Source organism: Suillus paluster (genome assembly GCF_016628075.1).
Source record: "Suillus paluster strain FC165 chromosome Unknown EDB91scaffold_17, whole genome shotgun sequence".
NCBI classification, from domain to species: Eukaryota; Fungi; Basidiomycota; class Agaricomycetes; order Boletales; family Suillaceae; genus Suillus; species Suillus paluster.
In genome coordinates this window covers 643491-666806 of record NW_024537577.1, presented here as the reverse complement: position 1 = coordinate 666806, position 23316 = coordinate 643491, and the positions used below count along the sequence as shown (strand labels likewise).

The window sequence follows — 23316 nt, the reverse complement described above, 5'->3', positions numbered from 1 at the left end:
GCATCACCTGTGATATCCACAAACCTGGAGTCCAGAGTGGTTAAAGTTACTGTTTAGAATTGAAGAGGATATCATATATATCACAAAGAGCAAGTAGCATTTGTTACATGAGGCGATGGTGACGAACGCAGGCGCTGTTGAGCAGCTAGCGCAACGAGTCGAACGTTGACGAGACTTAGCAGACTTTGCAAGGCCTTAGCAAAAGTTCACGTGGTCTTTGATATCCCCGAAAAGGCTTACCCGTCGTGTTATCCTGCGAATCCGCTCGACCTCCAAATTCAAAGCCAGTTTTCAATACTAGTCCGTCTATCGACGGCTTGCCTCATAGGTTTAACAGGACTAGTCACGAGTCTAGATTTTATGACCTTGGTCAAATTATTGATGTCGTGTAGTAGTATGTATGACATGTACTTGCGCGTTCTAAATGTGTAATCTGCACGACGTAGCAATGGTATGAACACAAACAATGATATTCAACAACACCGCATGCATAATATACTACGGAGCAAGCTAAACAGATACTCGAATTAATCGCTCCAAAGCCGTGATATCCATGCTTTCATCCCGCGCAGTGATATTGCAAGGGAATGGCATGGGCCGCCTAAAGTGACAAATCAGAATCAGTATCTCTTCACAAAAATCCAACCAAATGTCACGTACACACTGAGCCCTCCATGCCAATGTGGCTCGATCTCAATCTCTCTACCCGTCTCATCTTTGGCCTTCGAAAATTTGAAAACCGAAAGCAAGCCGACCATTGCAGACCATAAAGAAACTTCAGCGAGATGGCGACCGGGGCATATCCGTCGTCCAAATCCCCATACGACACTCACAGTATCATCTGTCAGAGTACCGTCTGGGTTCAAGAAACGGTCAGGATTGAATTCAGACGCATTTGGGTATTTCTCTTCGTTGTGGCACATCGCCCTGAGGAAGATTAAGTTTGGGAACCCCAAGGACAAGCAAATGATTTTCATCCGTACCAAACATTCGGAGTGATCGTAGCACCTGTGTTACAAATAAGTATGAACTCAAAACACATGACTTGAAACTCGCACACCTTTCGGTATATAATAACCTTTGTAAACGTCGCTTTCGACAGCAGAATGCATGATTGCTGTAATTGATCACTAATTTGTTTTTATTATACTGGTTGAGCAACGCACCGAGAGGAAACACTGGGCGCCACCGCAGACACTCGCGCAAAATAGCATCGACGTAGGGCAAGGATGAACGATCCTGGAACGTCGGAAGTCTATTCGTGCCAACCACGCTCTCAACAAGTTTGTGCGCTTTCTCTTGTATCTGTGGATAGAGAATCATCGCAAGCATGAAGTTCATCAGCACAGAGGCTGTCTAAGTAACTGGTCAAAGTTGAACCAAATTCACGATCGCTTTTTGCCTACCGTCTCGGTGCCAGCTGTTCGCAATTCTTTCTCAGCATGATAAGGATTCACTGAATTATATAGACTCACCCCCAAAAACAGTTGCTGCAGCTTCCTTGATCGCCACCTTTTGCGAGGCTGTATTACTATCGCTTTCATCGAGTTTCAGCAAATGATCAACGACCATGCAAGAAGACACGGATCCTGCATTCTAGAAAATGCACGTAAAATAAAGGACTTCAATGTGATGTTACACTTACCAGACCACGCTCGGTCCACATAAATGGATATTCCAAGCTTTCTGACATCAATCTTTTGACTAAAGGTGCAACTCTCTTCAGGTACATGCCAGGCAGCCAAGACGGGAGGCGGAGAACTGCGGATTGAAAAGTGAGAAAATGATGGATGTGATGGACGACGTGGCCTACGGGATGGGAAAGCACTGAACACTGCAACTACCTCAGGTCTCATCTCTTTCATTGAGAGTTCCAGGGCCATTGTTGCACGCTCGATCATGTCATCATCACGGCGTGCTGCCTGATATGAATACACAGTAGACATGATGACCGAACCTGCCAGCCTGAAGACCCGTTCAATACCAATGATAAGTAGTTAACATATAGAAATCTACTCACATTTCAAAATGTTTCGGGTAGCCCAAAGGATCCTCCAGCATGTTCAATAGAAGTTCGTGAGATTTTGCCACTTGTATGGGCCGAAAATCGGGTACGACATCTTGGCGGAAGGACTGCTGGATGATTTTGCGCTGAAGCCGCCATCTGCTACCGTATCGCAAGAATGCGGTAGTCCAGTCAATGCCAAATCTAAGAATTGACGTCTATCATACAGAAAATGCTCAAGCATTCAAGCATTCGTACAGTTCATTGGTTGCCAACTCTGGCCGGTCGGAGTAGTTATGGGACCGATTTTCGAGGAGATCTCTTGCGATTTCCTCGGAGTTGATGATAATGTTATCCTGACCAAAAAGCCGGGTATAAACCAAATCGCCTATGGGACTTTAGTTAACGGATGGTTGGCATTTCGTGGAATGACTTGCCGAATTCACTGCCCCATGCCTTGTAAGTGGCCCAAGGGGCACTCACATCGACACTCAGTGCATTGCCAACAATTGGAAGCGAAGCCGGACCTGGTGGAAATCGCACACCATGAGGCAGCTTCACTTTCGCAAAGTAACTCTTCAGTGCAAAACCGATCACCACGGCAGCAAGAAGTGCGTCAAGCCCGCCCATTTCACGGTCTGACAATGTTAGCGAGAATGGACTCTGGAGAGCGAGTGGTGACTGAAAATGAATGAGAAGGGTTCGTCGACAACTGTCAGAATGCTCACAATTTATTCAACTGAAACATTTCTCCCGGTCGACCTACCCCATCCCTGAGCTTGTAACATCTGGCCACATGTTTTTTTTTCTTTCAAATTAGACTCGACAAAAAATGCTCCTATCAAATTCGCCAGCAATAGCGGATGACGTGGCAGCCCCGCCAGGGTGCCAAGCGGGCTAATGCATATTATTAATGTAACACATGTCAGTAGTGGCAGCGGCAATGTAGTAAGGGATGAGCTAACGTTGAGCACGGACAGGCTCAAGCGGCGCCGCATCTGCGCGTGCTACTTGTGTGAGGCGGCGTTTGCGACGTACTGGAGTTTTTTCACACCGCGCCCGCACCGGTGTGATTGGGGTTTGGCAGCGGAAAAGTCAAATCAATATGTTTTGGATCATGATCGATCGCACCAGGTCGAGAGCGCCCTGCCCGCACTTGCCTTTTCGGGCGGTGTCACTTTGGCCGCGCATTAATCTAATACTAAGAGAAGATACTGCAGCTGGTAGCTGACGGCGGTCGTTCCGAGCTTCTATGTCTCACAAGTATCCATTTCGTTTGCGCAGTGTACTAGGACAAAAACGATTTTGAATTCTAGAGTTTGCGGCTTTTCCGCCTTTGCCCGCAAAACGGAAATTTCCAAACGGATGGCTCCGGCTTATTACATTCTTCAAGAAAATGATGATGAGTTGTTCCTATGTAATCAGCTGAATCCTGCTAAAATCATATCTTCAGATTCATGCTCAATTCTAGAGCAGCATTGCCACACCGCCCAACGGTGTTTCCGGCAGACCGCATCTCCGCCGAATGGCATTGGGCATGACATTCGTGATCGATTAGTCAATGGTGTAAAGCATCGACTAAAGTATGCTAATCATATATAATTGCTATGCTGCGACAGTCTACAGAGCACCAACTCCATGACAGATTGGACTTTTGAACTTTGAATACGCGAGAGCGCGACATGCACAGCGACAAAGCGCAGGCTTTCCTAACCAAGGCCGAGATATCATTTGACTCAAGTACCTGCATTGCAACCATGCGAAGTTCTCGGATGTCGTCAGTGTACGTCTCGATTATTGAGTGGCCGAGCGCCTTCTTCTCATCATCTTCCTGTCAGCATATCTACTAGTTCCCCGTGATGACTTGAAAGTATTTGCATTAACGAATGCGGTATTTGCGCAGTCCTGTGCGCAGCTTCCGTACTTGCCGTCTCTCTGGAGTATATAAGACGGTGCAGAAACACCATATCCTTCATCAACAACATGTCCACTAACATTGTCCTCCCCACCTTGACCGCCTTCACTTCTTCCCATCTCACGGCCATTCTAACGGCCAAGACCCAAGCAAATTTCACCACAGCATTTGATGCGCTTTTCGCGCACAAGTTAAATGTTTTTTACAATGGAAAACAAGTTTCCAGGGAGGAGTTTAAGGCACAGTTGCTCAGTCAGAGCAGCGCTGCTCCTGAAGAGCGAGCTGCGAACGTCACCGTCCAAGGTCAACTAGAAGTCCCCGGCGACAAGGGCCAAATTGTAAGCAATTTTTTTTTATCGTGCTCTACTATTCCATTGACGAAGTTTACAGTCGGGCCTCGTCGGTCTTTTCTACACTTCGCTCGTTGACTCAAAGTTCTTGATCATGGGAGCTCCCGCGGAGAGCAAAGTGACCTCATCATTCAATGCTATGTAATATCTATTTGTCATCGTGGTTGCTCAGCCATCTAACCATCTTACGATACACAGCATTCAGGCCACAGAGTCTCAACCCCAGTCTAATGTCCACGTTCACGGATATTTCGACCCCCGTCGCATAGTGACCGTGAACCAGATTGCCACCGACCAAGCTCTGCATGTCACCATCCCTGCCGCTTCCGTCAATTCAAGCTCACCTGGTGTCACTACTACTGAGAATGTCTCATCGGGCCCTGGCCCTAGGAAACTTCCGCCGGGGCCCTTTGGTGGACATTGGGGTCCTGGTCCAGTACACTTGAACCCTATAGAGTCGAACGCACGCCCAGAGACTTTCCCAGGCGATGGGGAGTTTGGCGTTGGTCCCGTCGTGATCCCTGGAGAAACTATCGGTAAAGGTACTCATACTAAGGCATAGGCGTCAGGACTCGTTCAGCACGATAATTCATCATATGACGATTTTTTGATGCATGTATTGCTACGTGTATATTACAGTGTACTTGTTTACTTTCACGATGATCATTCTGAAGGCGGGATGATATCAACCCCAGAGCGAATGGCATGACTGAGGGCATGAAATACAGCTAAGAAGCTGAGTATCGATACAATGAGAGCGCTATCGAACGCGCAAGATCAACAGGCATGATTCAAGAACTTTCGCCGCGGTCGGCCTTTACCTAATTCCATATCAACGACAAAGATGAATCCACACTCAAAACACTTACATTAGCCTCGCTCTCCGTTGGATGGGGCTCTCTCAAAACTTCCGTAATCTCCTCATAGACGACGTGTCGCTTGATGGTGCGCCCGTCAGACTCTATGTCAGTGCCCTCCTGATCTATTCCAAGATCACCAGCACCGACAACGCCCTCAAACTCACCCACTCTCACACTGCCGAGGGGTCCAGTTACTTCGTCCCTCAGGTAAGATGCTTCTCTGTGATCCATGCGCTCGTCTGCTTGGTGCTTCGAACGAACATAATCAACGGTCTTGCGCTGAAGATCATCAATTGTGGCAGATGAGCGATCAGCCTATTAAATGATGTCGATGTCATTTCCCTGGAAGTCTTGACCATATACATACCTTGACATGTGCTTCAGATGTACTCGCCAGGTCCTCATTCCAACCTGGTGCGTCATCAATTGGGGTCGAAGTTTTGTGCTGGGTGCCGGACAAGTTTCTTCGTTTCTCTCGCTCCAGGGTCTGCAATAAAATATTCTGAACTGATCAGGGGCACACCGGCGTTGTGAGCAGACGTACCTCCGCATTATTGTCATGCATCGTGCTTTGCCAAGAAATTTATGATGAGTAGAGTACGCCTTTTGAATTTCCAACAAATACCTAGTATATCGTCTTCCAGACCGTAAGTCACAAGGCGTCAGTTTCTAGAAAAAAGTGTGCGCTCAGTGGCCGCACCTTGCACCTGCATATCGCGACGAAACTCCCAGAGTTCCGGAAAGTCTCTTAATTGAGCAGCGTGCTGCAGATAGGTAGCTCATTGAATATGGATTACTTGGCGAAGGGGATGAACTCAGGTGGAAGACTCGTACGCCGGAAATGCATACTGTGTACCCCTGACGTCATCTAAACCAAAAGAAGTGTGTGATGTCATAAGTTTCGGCGACCCCTTCTTTTGGGGTTGATGGTATACGACGAACTGGTCATCATAGTTCTCCAGGAATAAGGTTGACGCGAGCTTGGAGCCCGGGCCCGGGGACCTATCACCTTGCTCCTGAACATCCGTTCAGGAACACATGGTGGAATGGAGCAACCCGGTGAGGGGGCGGTCATGGTTTGCGTAGTTTAGTCAGCAGTACTAAGTCCGTTTTGTCAGAGGCTGGCTCCAGGCTGGCCGCTCGGGTCCAGGATCTTGGTCCGCACTTCTCAAACGGTGAACGTACACGTATCCGGTGAAGTGAACGCATATGATTTTACAAAAACCAATAATTATTTTGGTTACAGAGCGCTCGTGGTGATACTGTTGCGCTCTTCCAGCTAGCAATTCGCGGATATTGTTCGATGGAGGTAGCGGGAGCCTAGCTTCGCAATCATGACGTGCGGCAGGGTCTTTGCTGGAACATGGGCACCAAAAGTTGCTCGGGGATCATATCGTGGCATGGAGAAGAATCCTTATGGAAAGAAAGGACCTGCCTGCTGAATGATCCACGCGAGCAGCGAGCTGGCAATACTACGTTCCTCGTCACGTCAGTGCGCGTTGCTCAGTGTACCGGCATTGCATACATATACACCACAAAGCATAGCGCTCGGGAAAAATATCTCCCTATCTTGCCTCTTCTCAGATCCACAGGTGTTACCTGTCCACTGTCCATGCTACACGCGCGACGGAACCTTCAAATTGGATCTTCCCACTGTAAATGGTAAATGCAACGTCCAATGCCGTCTAGGACCTAGGCTAGGGGAATACACTTTCTCAATGGCCCGCAGTCTGGTCCAGGTAATATGGTTTGCGACACGTATATTTTTGCAGGGTTTTCGTTTAATACTTTTACAAAAATTACTCTAGGGCGTTTGCAATGATAGTAAGTACAGATACTTCGTCATCGTGATCCCAGTCACACCACAGCTGCTGCTTCCGATATTCCTCACATAACCTATTTCCTAGCCACCAATACTGCTCGGTATCTGATCTCTCCTTTATCGAGCTTAGCCATAGCTTCGTCAATACCCTCAGCCGTTAGCGGGAACTCTTGAGTGATGGGTTTGATGCCGTGGACAGCTGCAAATCTCAGCATCTTGACGTGGACACCACGCGAGGCACAAAAGCTTCCTTGAATTGTTAACCCTTTTGACAAGAGAGGTATGTGGGGCACGGTCAAGTTCCCCGGAGATAGAGTAATAGGGTATATGGTGGCGTTGGGCGCCAGAATTGGGAAGAACCTATGAATCACACAAGTCAATCCAAAAAACCCCACCTTGAGATAAGACTCACAGATTCCAATCAGGGATTTGCGAAGTAGTCACGAATAGATGCTTAATCGGCCTCCCAATTTCCAGCTTGCTGCTACCTCTCGTAGCGTAGAACTCACTTGCACCTAAACTCTTCGCCTCTTCCTTCTTACTTTCAGTTCCGGAGAACACCACTACCTCGCATCCCATTTTAGCTGCAAATTGGATGGCAAGGTGACCAAGACCACCGACGCCTACGACTGCCACTCGGTCTGTAGATCGGACATTGTACAAATACATCGCATTGAATACCGTTGCTCCGGCACACATCAAAGGTGCCGCGTCAGAGGAAGTGATAGCGTCGGGAATATGGAAGAGGAACGCCGCCTTCCACACCGCATGGGACGCGAATGCACCTTGGTCAGTGTTGGACGTTGCGTACATGGCTCCTTCTGGGCAAAACATCTCGTTTGAATTGAGACATTCATCACAGTGCCCACATGAATCGTGGAGATACCCCCAGCCAGCGCGATCGCCCCTATTAAAACGCGTCGATCAGCTTCATATCATCGCAAAATGACAAGCAAGTGTACACTTTGAACGAGGTGACTTGCGATCCGATCTGCTGAACGACGCCGACACCTTCATGGCCGAGGACCATGTCCGATGTCTTGTGATGCTGGTCTGTACCGCACACACCAGCATGGGTGATTCTGAGTAGCACCTCATCTGGTTTGATGCTTTCCTTGTGGCTTTTGGACTGGATTATCTTTCCGCTGGAGGAGCCTTTGAAGACGGTGAAGTCAATTCCAGTCATTTTAGTAACTGCGCGTGGGGAAGATGCGTCGAATGGATATCAGGGCAGAAGATTGAAACCGACGACCAGACCTTTTATATCGAAACGGATACGTTAGGCGGCGATGCGGGGCTTTATCAACCCGGGGTGGGAGCTCAGAGAAGCATACGATTTGTTATCCGGATCCTCTGAGGTTAGACGTCATGATAACTTGGTCCGTAAGGCAAGTCCATAGAAGAGATGTACGAGATAAATCAGAGTTCACATGCCTTATGTAGCTGACTTGTGACACCTGATGATCGCTAGAAGTGTCACGCATTCAGCGCCTCTTTGAAGGCGAATAAGGGTACTGCTTTCAACACGTCCGGCCACCTGTTATAATAATAGAAGGGGCGTTTATCTTCCTTCTGATATGGTCTACCTAGAGGAGAGTATACTCTTCCGGGTTCAATTCAGCATTCAAGACGTTCAAGACATGTCCCAAAGACAGACACTCACCTCCGCAGGAAATCAACTAGCGCTACGATAATTGTTCAAACCCCTGTGGACAGATTTTGTATGTTTCTTGCTATGCTTCAGTGTCGCATGATACGACGTAACGGCTTAGGCGCTTCCGGATCTCCCCGCTGATGAGCGCCTTGTCTAGGACAACTGCCGCAGTGTCTGATTGTTCTCTCAGCCATGGTTTTCTAAATCTCCAACTGAGAGATCTTCTGGCAACAGATCCCGCAACGCGCAGGATCGTGAAGAATTCTTGAAAATCGGATGAGCTCACGTTGTTTACTTTTACAGCCGAAATTCACGGACAGACACCATCACCCATCGCCTCTGTGTTTGGGACGTGAGTTGATGACGGCCTGACTGTTTGTATCCGATGTTATAGCGCGACTTGTCTTGAGAAATCCCGAGTCTTGTAAGAGCGGCCGGCCGTTGAGTGGAATTCGGTCTGTAAATATAGAAGTAGGTTGGAACCTGATATGATCACTAGAACCGCCATGACAAGTTTCAGCTATCTTGATTGAAGACGTACAGAGAAAACCTAATGAAGCCAGGTATCCGATTATACTTCCACCGATCCAACGCCGACACCACAAAAGCCTACTCCCCTCAAGTTCCAGCGGCAATCGGTATCCTGGGCGCTTCCAGACCGATCAAATGCACGGCTTATCACTGTTATCTTGGTTTTTGGGCGCCCATTCTTCGGTCCGTGGTTAGCGAACTCGAGAGCATCGGTATCAATGTCTACTACGAGCTCGCCTTCCCACAGCGACCAACTCCAACTACCCTCTTGGTATGTGATTCGTACTTCATGCCACGTGTCGCCGCCATCCGCGCTGATTTCTACACGCGAGATAGATGAGTAGGCGTAGGCGTAGCCTGTGACTTTAAGCGTCTTCTGGTCAGGACAGGCAGGTGTCAGACACTGAATGTGGGCGACGACCGAATTGCAGTTAAGTCGTTGCATTGCAGGTATACGGCCCCACCAATCCTCATCGATGGCCTTCTCTGGGGAGGTAACCTATTGCAGCAAGATGTTGGACGCAGGCGTACATCACGATTAGATATGGATGACATACACATTCAGGCAACATCTTGTAATCGCGCTGTTGATAGAAATTGGGCGATTCCTCTCGCGAGATAGTGATCTGGTCCACCCATTTAACCCATCGCATGCCAAAGTAACCAGGCACTACGACGCGCAGAGGGAAGCCGTGATCTGGGGTGAGGGGTCCATCGTTCATCTAGTGGGAAACGTGAATATATGCGCATTTCTCGAAACAATAATCTGACCTCGTATGCAAGCATAACATCACCGTCCTTTGCCATGGCCTCGTCAAGTGGAATAGACCCTCCGTAACACGCGTCATCCTCACAGGGCGCAACGTTCGAAGCGAACCAGACGTGGAAACCTTTTTGATCGTCTTCCTGTTCAGAGACCCCTGCGCTGATCAATATGTCTCGTAAAAGTACACCTGCCCAGCGGGCATTCGCGATGGTACCCTCTGACCACTTGATACCTCGCACTGCTTTTCCCGTTGTTTCTTGCATCTTGGCACGACGGTTACCAGCGCACTAGATCGAGCGGTGGGTATGTTCGTTCTTGACACGGCTCAGAGATGACGCACAATGAGAACAGCCACGACCTCTTTCTTTGGAAAGGATGCGATCATGTCCTTCACGTTCAACACCTTCTCTTCCATCCCCTCCATTTCGCCGTCTATCTTGACCGTATAACTGTCAAATTCAGATGCTAGATCCTTTATAACAGCTACGGATGCCATAAATGCCATTTCATCAGCAGCGTCCGCGGTGAAGCCAAGCATTGAAGAACGGAAATCGGACGGTTTGGCATATTCAGGTGGGACATCATATTTGATCGCAGAGTCAAAGGATTGAGATTCGGAGTCAGGTGCATTATGAGAGATAGGAGGGCAGTAGCATAGTATGGAAGAAACATACAGTGGTTACGGGCATATGCCAGGTGCAGCGGTGTAATAGGGTGCCTCGTGAGCTCGACGAGGCATGGTGGTTCGGCATTCAATGGCATCTTGCCGAGCACCCGCAAATCGGTTTTGCCCATGATTCTGTCTAGGATGTTGACGAGAGAACGCTAGAGACTGCAAGGCATGATGTCAGTGCAATCCAATATGTTAAAGTGGCCAGGAAGCAGTCACCAAAGTAAGACGTGCACAAGGAGAAAAATAAAGAATGCAAAATTCACTGGGATAGCCTGATTTTAAAGAAGATACGTCTATGCGACTTACATCCGCACAATAACGAGCCCGAGCCCTAAGACCTGGGTACAATTTCTGTCAATTGATCCGTAAACCAAATTTAAACTTCCTCATGTAGTAGTGACATCACGTGCATTAGAGGACTTAAAAACGACCAAGGTCGAGCAAATTACATGATGATGTTCACTAAATGTCAGTGTACTGTTTCCCGTGTTTACTTCTAGACATAGCTAGTCTACTCATCCGCTTCCCCTGATACGATAACATCGTCTGGAGGAATAATTAGCTTTTTGTCGGGAATGCACATCATTTACTTGCCTATTTTCAGGACTGCTCGGACCAACTGCAATTGGAAGGACACATTGAGACATCTTAGATCAAAATGGCAACCAAAAGGGTGCATACCTGGGTAGCGAGCAGATATTGTTGTCGCTTTGAGATCAGAGGGTCATAAACAAACTGCTTCTTCATGTCTGGAAATCGGAACTTTGATTCAAGTGTTTCAAATATGCAACGTGGTACCACCCACCATTCTCTCCCTTTCCAGAGCAGTCGATGCCAAGCCGGGAGTTCTTCTCTGTGACCTGTCGACTCTTGACGTCTGTCAATGTTTCGATTGGTGAGAGACCACTATTCTCAGCAAGGGCAAGGGGGATTGCGTCTAGAGCAGCTGCAAAGGAGCGCATTGCATATTGCTCAATAGATGGGATCTCATCCGCAGCTTTCGAGACGGCGATGGAGCAACTGATATCCGCAGCACCGCCGCCGTAGACCACGCGGTTGTCCACAACAAGGTTGCGTACTGCGCAGATAGCATCGTGCAGGGCACGTTTTGCTTCGTCAACAATCTACGTGCCTTAATGTCAGATTATGTATAGAGGGAGGTAAACATAAGGCAAACCATTTTGTTGCTTCCGCGTACGAAGATCGTGACAGCGCGGGAGTTGGCACACTCTTCAATAACGAGCATCTTGTCGCGGGTTGTGCCGAACGTGACCTCCCGTACGATACCTGCTTTCCCAAGTTTTTTCGCCGTAAGATCCTCGAATCGGGGGACGATTCGACCTTGCGTCGCTATGGCGATCAGCTAAAAGCAGAAGATCAGTGATACTTTCACGGTAGGGTGAGTTTGTGAAACTCACCTCAATTTCTGGCCCACCAACCCATCGAACGGCAGGCAGCTCGTTCTGCATTAACAAGTGATTTGCTTCGTCATCAAAGCCCCATTGGCAGATGACCAAATTTGCCCCAGTGTCTTTCACCATCTTGATCATGTCCTCAAATTTCTCCCTTTCATATTCTCGGAGGTGCTTATACTCCTCTACAGAAGTGATGTCAAGCTTATGCTTGGTTTTGGGTCGTGGAGGCTCAAAGGGACAGGTGAGAATCGCAAGACGTGCATCACGTACGCAGGAGGGCATTTGTGGGTGTGACATATCCTTGTCAATGAGAACGCCCTTGATCAGCGTCGTGTCAGCAAGAGAGCCGCCAACTTTGCCATCGACTTTGATGAGATCAAAGGGGACATCGCGACGTTCAAGGTCTGCAACTATTAGAACAGCATCAACCGCAATTTGAGCGAATTGCTGCAACTCCTTCGACACACTGGGCCAAAGTTAGAATGTGTATTGGGAAAGAATAAGAATAAATAGAAGAGCGCACATTTTGCTGCCTAGACTGGTCATTGCGGTCTTGAGAAGATTTTCTTTGTTCTCAGGTGAGAACTCGACACGATCTGAGATGCTGTCAAGCTTTTCGCAGGCGACAGTGCAGGCCCGGTCAAAGCCATCTGCTATACGGATGGGATGAATACCACGGTCTAGCAGATCTTCACTCTGCTCCAGTAGTGCACCAGCCAGTACTTCAAACGGATGTCAAGAAGAGAAATTATGTGGGTACAAGTTAGGGATCGCACCGACAACACCAGTGGTCCCGTCTCCGATCTCATCGTCCTGACTTTTGGAAAGCTGCACAAGGAGTTTCGCAATTTGATGCTCAACCTCCATCTGTCCCAAAATAGTTGCACCATCATTCGTGACAGTGATCTCGCCGTCAGGCGATATAAGAATTTTATCAAGCCCTGCATCATTATGATTCGAACTCCTGTAATAGTGGGTTAATAGGACGCACCTCGAGGTCCTAGCGAGGTCCGGATAATATTTGCCACTGTCCGTGCCGCAAGAATGTGCGACTTGAAGACACCTTGTGAATAGATTGCTGTTGATCGGGAAGAAAATCGCTCACCTTGATTGCTTCTACACCATGAGTTCTGGTTTTCTTTCCCTGCTCCCTCAGGATGATGAACGGTCGGCCATACTGGATCAATTAAGCAATCAGCAAACAATGATTTGGCGATGCGATTCACCTCATCAGTTGCGTATACAGCTTCTTGTTGAGCCATGATTTTGATTCAGCACGCGTCGCGTTTTGGAGGCTGGGCGTGACACGATATTGCGTGACAATTACCCTGATAGCAAGTGCGTGATGACGTGACATGGGGTTTGGAGGAAATTACAAGGACATCCTTCATACTCTTCTGTTATAACCTTCCACTACAAACCAAACCTATCATGGAGCACGAGATCGATGGCTGGATTGAACAGCTCAGTCAGTGCAAACAACTAACAGAAGCAGACGTAAAGAAATTATGCGACAAGGTTCGTTAGCCCCGATAAATACGCCACCTGGGCTCGATCTCACTGCGGTCACAACAGACGAGAGAGATACTCATGGAGGAGTCCAACGTACAGCCCGTGCGATGCCCCGTCACTGTGTGCGGCGACATCCATGGTCAATTTGTGCGTTATGATTTATTTCTGTAATCTGGACCGCTGATCTTGTCTCGTGCGCATATCGTGCTTCTCGTGCCTCGTTTCCTCGGCGCGCAGCATGATCTCTCAGAGCTGTTTCGCATCGGCGGAAACTCGCCAGACACCAACTACCTCTTCATGGGCGATTATGTGGATCGAGGGTACTATTCTGTCGAAACTGTCACTTTACTTGTGGCGCTCAAGTTGCGGTATCGCGACCGAGTTACGATTCTACGGGGAAACCATGAGTCACGACAAATCACGCAGGTGTACGGCTTCTATGACGAGTGCTTGCGGAAATATGGAAACGCTAACGTGTGGCGGTTCTTCACCGATTTGTTTGACTTCCTACCCCTCACTGCCTTGATCGATAATCAAGTGAGTCTCTTGTTCCCCTCAGCGGAATAATCATGCTGCCATTTCTGATCTCTAACCTCGTGAATTGAAGATATTCTGCTTGCACGGCGGTCTCTCACCTTCCATCGACACGTTAGATCATGTCCGCTCCATTGACCGTGTGCAAGAAGTTCCTCATGAAGGTCCCATGTGCGACCTTCTGTGGTCTGATCCCGACGACCGCTGTGGTTGGGGCATTTCACCCCGCGGGGCAGGGTACACCTTCGGACAAGATATATCCGAAGCTTTCAACCATAATAATGGGTTGACCCTTGTCGCACGAGCACATCAGCTCGTCATGGAGGGTACGTATATGTTCGTCACGACGCCTCTTGTGTGCCTCACACGTGAATGGTGCTTAGGTTATAGTTGGGGTCAAGATCGGAATGTCGTGACGATCTTCAGCGCGCCGAATTACTGTTACAGATGCGGTAACCAGGCTGCGATCATGGAGATAGACGAAAAATTATCATACAGCTTGTGCGTGTTTTTTTTTCACGTGGTTCTGTTTATTATCCGTCCTGAATCCTGCCTCCAGCCTACAATTTGACCCCGCCCCCCGAGCGGGGGAGCCGCTGGTTTCACGGCGTGTTCCGGATTATTTCCTGGTAAGTTACAGCACTTCCCATAAACACATCTGGCTGACCTTCCTCATTAGTAATGTCTCGCTGGCTTTCGATATTGTACATAGTGCCTACGTCGTGTATCCTACTTGGGGCTGCGCCAGTCTCAACAACGAACATTATATACCACGTTACACGACAGAGTAATGATTACTCACCCTTCGGCCTCATTCTCGACGTTCTTCAAGACTATGTGTCCGCATTTCCCTCGCAGTTAACATTTTCCATAATGCTCACGATGTTGTTCCCCATGGACTGTGTATTGTAGAAGGACAAAAGAATAGAGAAACGTGGCCGAGTCGTGCCTTGTGTTTTTCGAGTGTGCGCGATTTAGTAGGTTGGCATGATTGTGTACGGAAGAAAAATTATGGGGTGGATGACTTAGCTCCTTTCGCATACTGGTACATATGCTTCTATCAATCTAACGTCCACAAGTCAGTGAAACCATCAGAAGTCTGTCAAAAAGGAAGCGTCACGTGCCACACTTGACGCGTCGGACTACTTGCATTTGCAACTTCCATTGTGCCCTTGATTACGCCACATCAAAAGTCCACTGATCAATGGTTCGTCACGCCACATTGGCCGACCAGATATAAGGCAAGCAGAATCTGCACATGTGGTTATTTCTTAACGTTTTCCACTTTCCCCACTTCACTACCTGTGCGAACGTCACCAAGTACTTGTCATGTTGCCCGGCGACGCACAACGGGGCAACCCAGGCTCGTCGTCTACTCCAGCACGCCCAAAGGCACTAGCTCAGGCTACTAGCTCATTAAAATCTACCCCAAACAGCCGCGGGGCTGCTACTATCAGTGAAAACATCGACCTCGTCGGTGTTCAGTGAGCTTATTTCGTGTTGTATTCGAGTTGGACCTAATGTACATTCAGGGTTGGGGACCTCTGGCCATGGATTAAGCGCGACATCGAGCAGGCTAAGACGTGTGAAGCCGATACGATGCTGCAAGTTTTCCTGCAGCGCGCTTCTCTCGATCCCGAGACTGAACAGCCCGCGCTCCTGCCAAGGTGTCTCGAGGCCGTTCTACATGTTTGCAATGGGACCGCACCGCCTAAAATCCCCGATGACAAATTACTCTCTTCTTGCGTCAAAAAGGCTCTTGAGACATAGTAGGTACTCTTTCGCTAATGGGTGTCATCACCCTTATAACGATTGTCAGTGCATCGTCAGAAGGCGAAAAAGACTACTACGACCCTTTCATTCGAGCCACCAACATCGCGCTAGCTTGTCTTGATATTATCAAGGTCGACGGAATGCCTGTTGCTTCAGGCCTGGACATTATCTGTCAGCAGCATGCTGACAAGGGTGTGAAGCAAGGCAACCAGAAGCAGGAACCGAAACGAAAGCCCGACGTGGTCATCGTTCCTTTGCAAACCTCACGCGATGCCTTCCCGGGTTGGAACATGGGAGAGCCCGAGCTCATGACCAAGTTTGCAACGATGATGCCGGAAAACAATATCTCTTGGAAAGATGTCCTAGCCTCGATCGAGTTCAAGAGGAAGGCCAAGACAGGGAAAGAGCTTGATCCTCCGCCCGGTTCATACGCAGTGACAAACTATGTCGCTCCCAAACCAGAACATTTGGAAGTGGGCTCGACCACTGCTGCAACTGACGGTTCCGCGACTGCCGCGTCAGGCCCATCGCAGACCCAACCAAAAAGACCTGTGCCCGACCGTCCAGGTAAGTAACTAATTCTAGTTCGAGAGATGAAACTAAATGAATCCAGCCGAGCGCCGTTCGGCCCGTATCGCTGCCGAGCAACTCCAGTTCCAAGCGCAAGGCAGAAGAACCTCTGCAATCCTCCAGCAAGCGGGTCAAGGTCAAGGGCACGGACACGGACAAGGATTCCAAGCTACCTGTGACTGTCCAGACAGGACTCTACGCCGCGGAAATGTTCGCTGCCAACGTTGGAGTCAAGCATGTGCTGAATCTTATTGTCATCGGTCTGTTTTTCTGTCATTGGTCCAACGATCCCACTCTTACCATGGCTTTCGCAGATAACATTGTCTGGGTCTGGTATTACGATCGGCAGGGCACGATTCAATGCTCGGGCATCGACTTCATTGCAGATCTCCCACGATTCATGGTGCTGTTATATGCGCTGCAACGATTCAAGGCTAAGGATTGGGGTCGAAACGAGCACTTCAAAAAATGCCCAGAAGGAAGGTTACCTCAAACTCGACATCGACGGCGTGGATCTTGAGCTGCACACCAGCTCCGAAGAACGAGTAACTCACTACGGACTGAAAGGACGAGCCACCAATGTGTTCCCCGTCACCAGTGAATTTCTCGCCAAGAAGTACGCAAACGACGCAGGGGTCAAGAAAGATGGGATGGTGGCGAAAATCTTCTGGGCAGAGGAGCAAAGAGATAGCGAACCGGAGATCTTAAAAAAGGTTGCCGAGATCGCAGAGAAGGAAGAGGCCGTGAAAGGCCATGTTCCCCAGCTGCTTTGGTCTCACAAGTTCGAGAATCCCACATCCGCAGTCCGGAAGGCACTGGGAGTTCCAGAAGCGGAGAAGGGCAGTCGCGTGCTCTACATCCTCGTATTCCGCAAGCTCCTACCCATCACGGCGCTCGAAGGCGAAGAGCTTTTCAACGTGTGGCGTCAATGCATCTTATGTATGTCGTTCGTTTCATCTATGTGGATCTCCATTAATATAATGCACAGGCCACGTCGCTCTCTGGAAGGGAGGAGTCCATCACCGAGACGTCAGCCCTCCCAACATGATGTTTTACAAGACCGACAAGGGCGTCCTGATAGGTGTCTTAAACGACTTTGATCTGTCATCGTTGGCAACTAGGCAGGGTCCTCAGGGCAACGAGCGCACGGGCACGGTGCCGTTCATGGCGCTCGATCTTCTCACCCCAGAGGGTCAACGAGGCGAAGTCGAACACTTATATCGTCACGATCTGGAGTCGTTCGTCTGGGTTCTCGTCTGGGTTTGCTTGCGTTACAGGCAGGGAGTCCTCTTACCCCCGCAGACTCGCCCTTTCGATGCTTGGGCGACTGCAGGCCCCGCGGCATGCGGCGAGAAGAAGTTATGGTTTCAGAATCATTTCCTGCGCTACCGACCCTCAGATATAGAACCACGTATGTGGGGTCTCGTTTCGGACTGTCTGGTGGTGTTGAAAAAAGATGCCGAACGTCGATTCGATCTCATTGTTGAACGGGAATCGATGGCGCGAGCACGCGAGGAGACAGACGCCGAAGAATCAGCGTCAGATATTGATGATGAGCAGCCACACGCCGAGGAACCAGAATTAGCTATCGATGACTTTCTACGCAAATTTACAAGTACCAAGGGCTGGATTCGCCTCAGCAAGCGTTTGCCGTGATCTTCTTTGCTTGTTTATTAGACTGCATCACATACGATCTTCTATGTTCGGATACTTGTATAACTTTTTTGCGTCAGCGTATACCATACAAACGGCTGCAACTGGCGTAGAAGGGTGATCTGGAGAAGTAAATCATCGTAGATTATATTCGCGCTGTCCAGTCTCTGATTTTGCATCAATTTCACCAACGGGTTTTGCCTGTGGGTGAGCGGTGCTGGATAGGCCATATGAGAACGTAAACTATCTAACGCGAACTTTGCACGCATTTTAGCCATCCACCAATTGGTCAAAATCATGATGAACACCTTATGCTGCTTCAAAAAAGGCGTCGGCGTGCAGTACTGATGACGGTGATAAATTGCTCTTCAGCATGTTATGGAAAAAATTGGACTATGAAGTTGGTGCGCTGAGCCGCTAATGCTTCCCGTGCAGCTTCTCTCTTCGCAGCCTGCAACGTCCACATCCACTTTAGATCACGCTCAACCTTTTCCTTCCTCGCGCGTTGCCTGCGCTTGTTCAAGTGGCTCCAATCTTCCCCAACACCAACGTCGGCTGCCGTCAGCCGAGGCAGTCCTAGTAATTCTGACTTCGAGAGAGTAGGCGCGGGCGAAGGCTTAGGTGGTGGAGTGGGTGTCGTCGTTCTCCACAACCAAGTGTTTCAGTGGTGCGGTGAGTAATACAGCCTATTCCTTCCGAGCAGCTTTGGTCACCGTCTAGAGTCGGTGTTCAATTTCGGCTTGCGAGCGTTCGCTTGGTGCAGAACTTCTCAACCTGCTTCGAATTACCAAGTCCGGGAGAACCACTGTCTTCAGATATCTGCGTTATGAAACTGAGTGCTTTGACTGAGACCCATATCGGTGTCAACTCACTGTAGAGACCGTACGGAATGCTCTGGATGGGGCGGCCGCGTAGAGGGCTGCCTCATACATCCACGCACGATAGTTGGATGCTCTTTTTTCGGCACGTTGTATTGTGGCGACTCGTCTGAGACGGGTTGGATCCCTGTCTGCTTCACGGCCAAATTGTAGATGTCCTGGTCGACAATGGCGTTGTCGACGAGACAAGGATGCTGCGCACGAGTTCACGCGCCGAAGCCAAGCAATGGCGTGGCCACAGTTTCTGGCGAAATGAGGATATGGCGGCCATGTCTTTGACTCTGACTCGTCACTCCACACCAAGTTTGCGAAAAGTCAGGTACTACTATGGAGGCCGGCAAAGCCCGTGACAAAGAAAGGAAATTCCTTGTGCTCAACTTCAACTTGACTTCACGGTAGACGCGTTATGCACGAGGCTAGTTCGAAGGCTCTTGATACGTCTGAGGCAAGTGTTAGCGAATACCGAGCTACAAGAGACATATTTCATGTCGTGAGCTTTTACTCTCTGGATTCAATGAGTATTGGTGGGGGACTGGGGAGAACCATGACTGTGAACAGCTATGTTCGAAGTTCCTCAGCTGCTTCATGGCACCACAAGTTCAAGAATCCCGCGTCCGCAGTTCGAACAGCACTTTGTATTCCAGAACCGGCCAAGGGCAGACGCGTGCTCTCCATCCCCTCAGGAATCGTGCTGAAGTCACGCCCTCATTGACTCGCAGGGCAGCTAACGCTTCAATCATCCACACTCGGCAATCTCACTGTGTATCGTTCTTGCACGAGGAATCATGTATGCGTTCCGCCTGCGTGACCAACGGTTCGTATGTGGGCAGCTTTGCAATGAGCACCTTTCCTACGACCGTACCTTCTCGGAGATCATTTATAGCTCTGTGTTCGTAGCTGCCAGTTCTGGCATGCTGAATTTAACACCTGATTGTATGGTGTTGATGGCTATGGTAAATGTGGTAGTCGTGGATGGAGGCGTTGTAACTTTCTTTCGTGGGTGAGATCATGAGAGTGACGTGGAATCTTAGCATGCTTGGCGGTTGTACCTGACGTGCAGACGAGTCCGCGGATAATTCTAGAGGAAGTAGCGCAGAGAATTTCAGTAGTCTTAAGGGCTTGTTTGATCGTTCCACTAGGTTCAACTCCACCAATCGCTGGTTTTGGACTACTCGGTATGACAGAGTGATTCGGACAGCTCTCTGCAATCGAAGAGAAATATCATGGAGAGTGCGTGTCTTTTGTCATTCAGGGGACCATTTTCCTGCACTGATGCTGACGTCGTGAGCAGACCTGGGAAGAAATGCATGAGCCATGGGCGCTTTTGGTTTTATTGGTCATGTGAGGAATATGAATGGTGAGCGCTGGTGAGATGTTTCAATCCGACCACTTGCTCTGGAATGTCGTACCCGAGGGTCGCTTCGACAACGCTTCTGATAATCTCAAGTCCCTTGGTTGTTCATTATCTCTCCAGACGGACATGCTAGGCAACATGCATCCCAATTGCCGCTTTGTCATTATCACTCGGCGAGAGTCAGTCCTGCGTCACTCATAGTATCGTCTTTATATCCCCTCTTGTCCCCCTCTTTCTTCCCTTCTGAGGTTTCCCAGCAGCGCCCTTCCCATCTTTCAGTTTCTCATTCCTCAAACGTCCTGTGTGCATCCATCATACCTGACCATCCCCGCTCCTGTAGTACTACTCGCACAGCTCTAAACAGATATGTGGGAGTACTAGTTTAATATACCATCTGAGTCCTACCTACTGAAGGGGAACAGGGATGTGAACGGAAGACGAGCACAGGAAAATTGCTACTACCTCGCTGCTCGTTAAACGACGGCACTTGCAGTGTGAATGGAGGAAATATGAGGAGTAAATCGGCAATGTGATAGCGCCTATCATTACAGGGTGATGTCGGTAAGTCAGTCGTAGCCTACGACCTGATCACACAGGAAACTACACTCTGCGCTATCTAGCTCTGAATTTTCAAAGCTAGACTTGATAAACTTCAATGAATGTCACTTGAATTCTACCCCTTCGGGTATCGACTCCGAACACGGGACTTAGTTGGACTTTCTCCATGATTCTAGCTTTCCGCCGCCTGAAGTAAGTGTGGGTGGCCAGCTAGTGCAAGTAGTGATGCAATAAGATATGTATGAGACCTATTCCTCCTTCGAATCTACTTCGGAGCACCAAATAACTGATATAAATACCACGATGAAACTTGGAACAAAACAAAAAATTCCCCCACTCCCGACGAGTGTTAATCAGATCAAGCATCTCCCGTGCTACACACTGCTGCTAGTCGACACATGCACGCGCTCCTGGAAAGCAATTGAAGTCATGCCAGTTGCTGCATCGGAGTCGGCCACGAGCTTAGCATGATATTCTCGAACGCTAAGAATCAAGCGCGGGTCCCAGCACACACATCTGCAGGACCAAGAACATTTGATCAAAGGCACCATAAACGTGAGCCCCTAGGGAATTTCCGTTCTGTAGGAACGATGAACCGTACTCGCATGCAGAGGTCAGCGACTAATCGGCGTACCTTTGAGATCGTTGAACTCAAATGTCCGATCGAGATGCAAGAAACAACGAGACAGCTAACACATGTATAGATTCAGCGGACACAGAGAACCACATTCACATTATAAGCTCACCTCGCAAAGTAAACCACGTGGGTTTTCAATAACATTGCCAAAAAGTCCTCGATAATCCCTGCTGCCGAGTATCGTCGCAGTTCACGGAAGTGTTTTACAGCAATCCAGACTGCGAGACACACTGCGAGAACCTCCCACACAACGACCAGCATCCAACCTATGCATTCTAGAATGTTGGAATTTCCCACAAGCTGAACATTGCACCAATAGGTGCCGGAGAGAATGAGTTCCTCTGGGATTCGTCAATGAGCCTGGTGCGCATAGGTCTTGCGCCCATAATTAGAGCTTACCCCCTGAACCATCCGTCATTGGTATTGTGCCCAACGCAATAGCGGCGATGGTTAAAGCCAGGAAGATGACGACGAGAAATATCAGCACCTTTCTGGATTGCTGATACATGGCGTATAAGCGAGTGATCATGATGACTTAGCGTAATCTTTTAGTCAATTCAATAGCATTGAAGTGTTGCGCATGTAGCTCACCGCACAGCATTGCATCCACGGCTGCAGCCATCGAATTCGCTACGACAAACATAACGTAGCCTGGTGAATCCAATTAGTGATCAGCCTCGGAGAATCACGCATTTCAAACAGACTCACAGCTGTAACTGTCGTTATATTGAACCAACAAGTGGCCAATGTTCTCACTCACCCCTACATGGGAGCACATTTGATTGGACAAGAATGACGGGTATCAATTCAAAATACTCACTGCATCTGTCACTGAGATTGTTGGAACGTTTGCTGTATGCTGCCGCTCAGAAGAAACAAACATAGTGTGTGAGGAGACATACCCAGTATCCTGAGGCTGATTATGAGAAATGGCTGATTAGCACGATATCAACTGCTCAGCTCTCCAAACCTACGCAGCATATATTATTCCACCATAGCGCACCTAGGATATTTTCAAGTCAGCTCGGCCTGCCAACCACAGTTATAGCACAAGCTACACACGCTAAGATACAGAACGGTCATCAGGGACCAGCGTTGCCTCTGTCGCGAATTGATTGTATTGTCAGTTGTTCTTCTGACGTGGGACTCTGCTCACCCAGACGAGTTCAACCTATAAAACCATTGTTAGCGAGATGGCTGCTCCGGTAATGACATCGATCTACCTCTTGTCCAAATGTTAGCGCTGGACATACCATGAGGACATCAGCTGCTCTTTGATACTATCTTGCTCACCCCAATCATACATCACCCCAACAGAGGCGGAAACTGCGGACCCGTAGCTAAGGTTAGATCGAGACATCATCATCTGACTGGCTCTCCACGAACCAACGATATAGCTAGTAAGAAGATTCCCATTAATGACCGGCCACCAACTGGGATCATCTGAGACTAGGGTCATAGTATTCGAGTATGGGCGTGAGGGAGTTGATAACTTGATGAACGTAAGACAATGGTGTTCGTGCTATATACCACCATCCAGCGCTTTTATGTCCGAAATGAGCATTATAGGGCTGATATCCATTCCTGCCTCGATTGACCAAAGCAAGTAGTTTCGCAAGATGCCAAGTAGAAAGGGAAAGTCGATCCAGGGTCTATATATCGAAGTGTTGCCAATTGGTCGTGACACTGCAAAGCAGTCAAATGTGTGCAATGTTTTAACACCGCAAAAGATCGAAAAATTGTTCGTGATTTCGGCAACTTGTTTCCGATGCTATTCTTGAAATGTTCTTGCTACACTTGCATCAGTTAAGGAATTCCATCAGTGAAATTATCCATCCAACATAGGCCAAGATATG

At 48.7% G+C, this 23316-nt stretch overlaps 11 protein-coding genes across 11 annotated transcripts; 4 read left to right on the top strand and 7 right to left on the bottom strand.

The window, feature by feature from the left end:
• Positions 1–364: 364 nt before the first annotated feature.
• EDB91DRAFT_212916 (cytochrome P450) lies at positions 365–2857 on the bottom strand. The gene is made up of 13 exons (XM_041326470.1): positions 2734–2857; positions 2443–2686; positions 2264–2393; positions 2021–2209; positions 1814–1965; positions 1646–1761; positions 1476–1596; positions 1407–1420; positions 1167–1356; positions 1061–1117; positions 984–1008; positions 661–927; positions 365–601 (listed from the first exon to the last, which is right to left on the bottom strand). Exons 2-13 carry the CDS (start codon positions 2633–2635, stop codon positions 511–513), a joined length of 1545 nt encoding a protein of 514 aa, XP_041178846.1. The 5' UTR covers positions 2636–2686; positions 2734–2857; the 3' UTR covers positions 365–510.
• Positions 2858–3988: 1131 nt separating this feature from the next.
• Positions 3989–4832, top strand: EDB91DRAFT_1247034 (uncharacterized protein; the record flags this gene model as incomplete). Its single annotated transcript, XM_041322755.1, has 3 exons — positions 3989–4258; positions 4311–4411; positions 4469–4832. 3 exons carry the CDS (start codon positions 3989–3991, stop codon positions 4830–4832), a joined length of 735 nt encoding a protein of 244 aa, XP_041178845.1.
• Positions 4833–5061: 229 nt separating this feature from the next.
• On the bottom strand, positions 5062–5913 carry EDB91DRAFT_1236632 (uncharacterized protein; the record flags this gene model as incomplete). The annotated part of the gene is made up of 5 exons (XM_041321486.1): positions 5062–5091; positions 5140–5445; positions 5498–5617; positions 5675–5699; positions 5831–5913. 5 exons carry the CDS (start codon positions 5911–5913, stop codon positions 5062–5064), a joined length of 564 nt encoding a protein of 187 aa, XP_041178844.1.
• A 1113-nt stretch (positions 5914–7026) lies between these two features.
• EDB91DRAFT_1080945 (chaperonin 10-like protein) lies at positions 7027–8138 on the bottom strand (the record flags this gene model as incomplete). Its single annotated transcript, XM_041315315.1, has 3 exons — positions 7027–7312; positions 7365–7859; positions 7915–8138. 3 exons carry the CDS (start codon positions 8136–8138, stop codon positions 7027–7029), a joined length of 1005 nt encoding a protein of 334 aa, XP_041178843.1.
• Positions 8139–9026: 888 nt separating this feature from the next.
• On the bottom strand, positions 9027–10910 carry EDB91DRAFT_212873 (Oxidoreductase, molybdopterin-binding domain-containing protein). The gene is made up of 7 exons (XM_041326469.1): positions 10883–10910; positions 10578–10735; positions 10244–10386; positions 9909–10190; positions 9695–9859; positions 9148–9636; positions 9027–9089 (listed from the first exon to the last, which is right to left on the bottom strand). The coding sequence occupies exons 2-6, from the start codon at positions 10696–10698 to the stop codon at positions 9178–9180; spliced, it is 1170 nt and encodes a 389-aa protein (XP_041178842.1). The 5' UTR covers positions 10699–10735; positions 10883–10910; the 3' UTR covers positions 9027–9089; positions 9148–9177.
• Positions 10911–10967: 57 nt separating this feature from the next.
• EDB91DRAFT_1124765 (chaperonin Cpn60/TCP-1 family) lies at positions 10968–13350 on the bottom strand. The gene is made up of 11 exons (XM_041318371.1): positions 13218–13350; positions 13097–13168; positions 12983–13043; positions 12768–12932; positions 12515–12713; positions 11995–12457; positions 11754–11939; positions 11382–11700; positions 11258–11325; positions 11171–11195; positions 10968–11122 (listed from the first exon to the last, which is right to left on the bottom strand). Exons 1-11 carry the CDS (start codon positions 13251–13253, stop codon positions 11088–11090), a joined length of 1629 nt encoding a protein of 542 aa, XP_041178841.1. The 5' UTR covers positions 13254–13350; the 3' UTR covers positions 10968–11087.
• On the top strand, positions 13351–15055 carry EDB91DRAFT_1124758 (serine/threonine protein phosphatase 2A). The gene is made up of 5 exons (XM_041318370.1): positions 13351–13509; positions 13567–13650; positions 13741–14040; positions 14111–14666; positions 14717–15055. The coding sequence occupies exons 1-4, from the start codon at positions 13423–13425 to the stop codon at positions 14606–14608; spliced, it is 969 nt and encodes a 322-aa protein (XP_041178840.1). The 5' UTR covers positions 13351–13422; the 3' UTR covers positions 14609–14666; positions 14717–15055.
• Positions 14681–15118, top strand: EDB91DRAFT_212494 (uncharacterized protein). Its single transcript, XM_041326468.1, has one exon. It carries the CDS (start codon positions 14719–14721, stop codon positions 14947–14949), a length of 231 nt encoding a protein of 76 aa, XP_041178839.1. The 5' UTR covers positions 14681–14718; the 3' UTR covers positions 14950–15118.
• Positions 15119–15366: 248 nt separating this feature from the next.
• Positions 15367–18036, top strand: EDB91DRAFT_1080942 (uncharacterized protein; the record flags this gene model as incomplete). Its single annotated transcript, XM_041315314.1, has 8 exons — positions 15367–15521; positions 15570–15806; positions 15857–16283; positions 16333–16377; positions 16424–16640; positions 16695–16788; positions 16814–17319; positions 17369–18036. The coding sequence occupies 8 exons, from the start codon at positions 15367–15369 to the stop codon at positions 18034–18036; spliced, it is 2349 nt and encodes a 782-aa protein (XP_041178838.1).
• Positions 18037–18168: 132 nt separating this feature from the next.
• On the bottom strand, positions 18169–19182 carry EDB91DRAFT_1080941 (uncharacterized protein; the record flags this gene model as incomplete). Its single annotated transcript, XM_041315313.1, has 5 exons — positions 18169–18250; positions 18292–18377; positions 18428–18677; positions 18906–19069; positions 19114–19182. 5 exons carry the CDS (start codon positions 19180–19182, stop codon positions 18169–18171), a joined length of 651 nt encoding a protein of 216 aa, XP_041178837.1.
• A 1801-nt stretch (positions 19183–20983) lies between these two features.
• EDB91DRAFT_212374 (uncharacterized protein) lies at positions 20984–23179 on the bottom strand. Its single transcript, XM_041326467.1, has 12 exons — positions 22847–23179; positions 22754–22786; positions 22684–22703; positions 22617–22631; positions 22523–22561; positions 22435–22463; positions 22363–22376; positions 22277–22312; positions 22052–22111; positions 21860–21994; positions 21570–21801; positions 20984–21512 (listed from the first exon to the last, which is right to left on the bottom strand). Exons 1-12 carry the CDS (start codon positions 22917–22919, stop codon positions 21362–21364), a joined length of 837 nt encoding a protein of 278 aa, XP_041178836.1. The 5' UTR covers positions 22920–23179; the 3' UTR covers positions 20984–21361.
• Positions 23180–23316: the final 137 nt, after the last annotated feature.